This window comes from Sinocyclocheilus anshuiensis, unplaced genomic scaffold (assembly GCF_001515605.1).
Source record: "Sinocyclocheilus anshuiensis isolate Anshui unplaced genomic scaffold, SAMN03320099.WGS_v1.1 scaffold217, whole genome shotgun sequence".
Classification (NCBI taxonomy): domain Eukaryota; kingdom Metazoa; phylum Chordata; class Actinopteri; order Cypriniformes; family Cyprinidae; genus Sinocyclocheilus; species Sinocyclocheilus anshuiensis.
Genome location: NW_015536538.1, coordinates 638,322 through 643,625, shown reverse-complemented (window position 1 = coordinate 643,625; position 5,304 = coordinate 638,322). Strand labels below are relative to the sequence as shown.

General features: G+C 36.3%; 1 protein-coding gene across 2 annotated transcripts in view; it reads left to right on the top strand.

The window, feature by feature from the left end:
* The window catches only part of LOC107696097 (potassium/sodium hyperpolarization-activated cyclic nucleotide-gated channel 2-like), a 55,726-nt gene that overhangs the window by 11,576 nt on the left and 38,846 nt on the right, over nucleotides 1–5,304 (top strand). For both annotated transcript variants that reach the window (XM_016496269.1, XM_016496278.1), the window contains exon 3: nucleotides 3,419–3,580. In XM_016496269.1, coding sequence (XP_016351755.1) covers nucleotides 3,419–3,580 — 162 coding nt within the window. The remainder of the gene's footprint in view (nucleotides 1–3,418; nucleotides 3,581–5,304) is intronic.

The following is a 5,304-nucleotide window of genomic DNA, read 5'->3' as shown; positions in this document are numbered from 1 at the left end:
GGACACGACTAGAAATCAGTGGTTAAGTTGTATTTACAACACTGTTCCAGAACACTTCAACCCAAATATTCAGATGTGTGCAGCGCATTTGATGGAGGATGAGAACTGTTTCCTGGGAGAGTAGCCTACAATGTTGTCTGTTTCTATAAATGGGGCAATTCCAACTTTGCAAGGACAGTCTGGCGCTTCTGACTCAGCTGGCCAATCACAGCACACCTTGCTTTTCAGAACGATGAGCTTTGTAAAAATCGACATGTTTCAGAAAGGCGGGGCATAGAGGAGAAACAATAATGTACAGTATGTGGAAAATAATGTGTTTTTTGAACCTTAAACCGCATAAACACATTGCATTACACCAAATACACCAAATAATGTTCTTTTTAGCAACGTCATATGACCCCTTTAAATGAAAACTTATTTGTAACATTATAAATGACTTTGCTGACAAATTTAATGCATCCTTGCTAAATAAAAGTATTAATTTCTTTTAAGAAATCTTTTGAAAGCCAGTGTAACACAGCAGAATCTGGTTGTTGATATCTAGTTTACTTGATGCACTGCAGTAGCAAGGTCGATTGGCAGGACTGAGTTCTGGATCCTGCTCTACAGGAAGTAAAGCTCCTCTGCGCTCCAGCAAATCCCAGTTGTCCTCATGGAAACCAGATACGAGATCAAAATGGAAGCGAATCTCTTAGTTAGTGTTTGCACTGGGAACCGGCTCAGGAAATTGAGTTCGACAGACTGAATGAACAAATCATCGTCTGAATCCCAGACAACGCAAAGGCACAATGTTGAAGACGAGTGAGTGAAACACAAACAACTGAAGTAAAACTGGATTCTCTACACTGAAAAAAATTATACTACATTTTTTAAAGGTAAGTGGTTGCAAACAATTTATTTTAGCTACATTTAAAAAAAAAAAAAAAAACATGTTGAAAGTTAGTCAACTAAATTTATTTAAATGCAGCTAAAAATAAATTGATTCCAATCACTTACCCTAAAAAAAAATTTAGTAAATTCAATGAATAATTAATTTTTTTCAATGTATGGTAAATAACACTGTACTTGTCAAAGGTTTGGAAACATTATGATTTTTAATTGTTTCTAATGAAGTTTCTTATGCTCACCAAGGCTGCATTTATGTGCTCTAAAATACAGTAAAAACACACAAAAATGGTAAATATTATTACAATTTAATATAAATGTTTTCTATGTGAATATATGTTAAAATGTAATTGATTCCTGTGATCAAAGCTGGATTTTCAGCATCATTACTCCAGTCTTCAGTGTCACATGATTCTTCAGAAATCATTCTAATATGCTGATTTGCTGCTCAAGAAACATTTCTGGTTATTGTCAGTGTTGAAAACAGTTGTGCCGCTTCATATTTAAACAGAAACCATGATATACTACCGTTCAAGTGTTTGGGGTATGCGTGTGTGTGATTTTTTTTTTATATAGAAATTAATGCTTTTATAATAATTGAGCAGCAAATCAGCATATTAGAATGATTTCTGAAGATCATGTGACACTGAAGACTGGGGTAATGATGCTGAAAATTCAGCTGCGCATCACAGGAATAAATTACATCTTTAAAATATATTACAATAGAAAACAATCATTTCAAATTGTATTACTGTTTTTACTGTATTTTTGATAAAAGTAAATGTAGCCTAGCATAAGAGACTTCATTAAAATATTTAAAAATCAAAATGGTTACAAACATTTGACAAGTACTGTAGTAAAGAATCAGGTTAGTATGATCAGATTATTCATCTTAAAAAACTAAATGATGTTTCATGTAATGTGATTTAAGGCGGCGTATGTTCAGTTGGAGGTTCTCAGTGTCCGTGAGGCGTGTGGTGAGTGTCTCGCTGTGTAGTTGTCTGCTGACTGATGGGCCGCTTTGAGTGGTAACAAATGTCCAGTGTCTGATGGTCAGTTGATGTGGAAGATGTTCGATGAGGCTCATTAATCAAGTTAGGTTTTCAGGGCCTGAGTCAATGTTTCTACAGAGAGCAGGTCAATTAAAGAAAAGCTGAAAGAAACTTGCACTAACTGATCTTAAAATATATCAGTGCCTTTGTTTTGCCTCAAGATGCACACCAGTAATGTTTTTTTTTCTAAGGCACGTTTATAAAAATTACTTAAATGTCCTAATTGAACTATGGCTTAATCCTGGCTTAGGCTAAGCCCTGTCTGTGAAACCGGGCCCAGGTGTTATAAATTAATAATGAACAACATTTACAGCATTTATTAATAGGTTAATTTATAGTAACCTAGGTTAGTTTGTTTATTTATGAATTTATATTAATCTATTATTGTTCATTGTTAATTCTTGATCATTCAGAATGCTTACAGTATAATGTTAATTTAACTTAAAATGTAAATAAATATATTAGTATATGTAGAAATAAATATTAACTTAAGTTCATGATGCCAAATGCATTAACTACACTCTAAAAAATGCTGGGTTGTTTCAACCCAACTTTGGAAAGTTGGGTTGAAACAACCCAGCATTTTTTAGAGTGTAATGTTTACAAAAACACCAAAAAGTGTTGATTCTGATTGGTTGAGCCGCGTTCGAAGCTGTTGTAAATTACATAGATACGTATCTATATCTATGGTAAATTACTCTACAAACATAAGCTGCGTCCCAAATGACGCACTATACTCTATGCACTCATACACTATGTACTTATGCACTATGTACTTAACCATGTATAGTATGAATTATATAAAGTTATTTTGTCATTCATAATCGGAGTCTCATAGCCCCTCTCCCTTCGGTACGTAATTAAAGCTGCGACAATTGAGTGCATGAAGTGTCCAACATTCCACACTTCATTTTTTCAGTTATTTAAGTGCATCATCTGGGTATTTAAAGTGCACTTTTTCTTTTTGGAATTTTCAGTGTGAACGCACTACTTGCACTATTTATACTACAAAACGTCATAGAATAGTGCATAAGTACGCGATTTGGGACGCACCTATACACCGTTTGTTTATGTCTGTGCCACAACCGTTTCTGAGGAAGTACATTGTTTGGCAGAAGAATAATGTTTTTATTATCATTACACTTTATTTTCTCTGTTTTATTTTGTGAAACCTTACTACGTATATGGAATAACCGTTTTATAAAAGCAATAAGCCCGTGAAGCCGTGGTTTACAGTGAATTTATAACAGCTAAGGGCGTTGTAGCAATTCACTGTAAACCATGGCTTCTTGGGGCTTATTGCTTTAATAATTCTTCTGTTTTTTTAGTAGGGATGTATGTATTTTTGTGTCTCCAGTGGCACCAAACAGAACTGCAAAAATAATCACTGATCTCAGACAGGTTTCCCGAACATGCCCAATTTTATGTTCTTTAACTTTCACAAGCTTCTTCAAACGTCATGTTGTGATTCTCCCCTGCAGATCTTCCATATGACGTATGACCTGGCGAGCGCAGTGATGCGGATTTTTAACCTGATAGCGATGATGCTGCTGCTGTGCCACTGGGACGGGTGCCTGCAGTTTCTGGTGCCCATGCTGCAAGACTTCCCCTCCGACTGCTGGGTCTCCCTCAACAAGATGGTGGTATGTTTCGAACTTTCCATTTTCATATGTTTTTCACGAATGCACCTTTGTGTTGTCACATGAAAAGATATAATAAAATATTTACAAAAATGTGAGGGGTGTACTCACTTCTGTGAGATACTGTACATAACAAAAGACTGCAGAGAATGAGACCGTCTGCCAGGCCGACTCAGCATGTGCCACGAAACAATACAGCACCCCGCAATGCAATTATGAAGAAAATTGGTTCACAAAGCGAATATCCAAGTGGGGTACTTGAAGTGAATGAAATCGAATTCTGTTAAACAGAATCTATTTGCTGATATGACCTGATTGTCATTGACCAGCTAAGTTAAGGTTCCCAGTAGGTGTCTGTTGGATTCAGACGTTGTCTGCAACATCTAATAATGTTTACCTAGTCATAATAATTTATCTCCATGCTGCACAAGAAGAAAACTGAATTTCTCAAACTGAAAACATTAAGTCTCCTGAGCTATTAAAGAACAACCTCTGAGAAATTCAGTTTTCTTCTTGTGCAGCATTATTTAACCCAGCATTTTTTAGAGTGTGAAATTGATCTCCATGCTGCACAAGAAGAAAACTGAATTTCTCAGAGGTTGTTCTTTAATAGCTCAGGAGACTTAATGTTTTCAGTTTTGTGTTAAGTAGTTGTCACAGTAAAAGTATAGAGATATACTTCAACTCAGATCATTTGATGAGACACGTTTGAGTTCATATTGACTCTAGAGGAGACACATGTGAGATGACTGGGGTCAAACATCTGAGAAGCAGGAGACTTCAGAAAAGTCTCAATTTGTTCTCCATTTAATCTCGTTGTTAGCGAGAAGCAAGTGAGGTATTTGAGATATTACAATTTTTAGATATTCAGAAACTCATGAGATTACTGGGGTCTTTCTCGGGAGAAACATCTGAGAAGCAGAAGATTCTCAGTTTGTTAATTTGTTCTCTGTTTAATCTTGTTGTCTAGAAAAAACAATTGAGGTACTTGAGATATTACAATTTCTAGATGTTGTGTTTGAGATATGATTTATTTCTGCAAATCTGAGCACAGTTGGAGACATTGTTGAGATCTCATCTGAAACTCTAGTGGAGACACGTGAGATTACTGGAGTCTTTCTCGCAGAAGAAACATCTGAGAAGCAGGAGACTCAATTTGTTCTCCTTTTCATCTCATTGTTGTCTAGGAGCAACAGTTGAAGTGTTTGAGATATTACGAATTTTAGATATTATGTTTGAGATGTAATGTATTTTTGCAAATCGGAGCACAGTTGGAGACATTGTTGGGATCTCATCTGAAACTCTAGTGGAGACACGTGTGAGATTTTCTCAGGAGAAAACGTTTAGAAGCAGGAGACTCTCATTGCTCATGTAAATAAGATATCAAATAGATCTCATTTGTGAGTTTTCTCTGTGAGGTCTTCATCAGAGTCTCATCTCAGTTAAGCGATTTTCCAGTCTTTTTGTCTTCTCTCATTGAGGTGTCAGCACTACCTCTAGTTCATACAGCATCTCTCTGTTGAAGTGTGTGATGAAACTGTGAGTAAGTGTGTGTTGTTGCCCGGCTCAGGGCTGTTTGGTGTGGGTGAGATGAGACAGGGTGATGGCAGTGGAGATAAAAGTGTCTGTGTGTGTGTAAATGTTCAGGTTTAGAGATGTGCCAAAGCAGCTGTGCTCTTTGTACAGCTCTCAAACAGACATGAAAGAACCTGTTTAGAGGGCCAGAC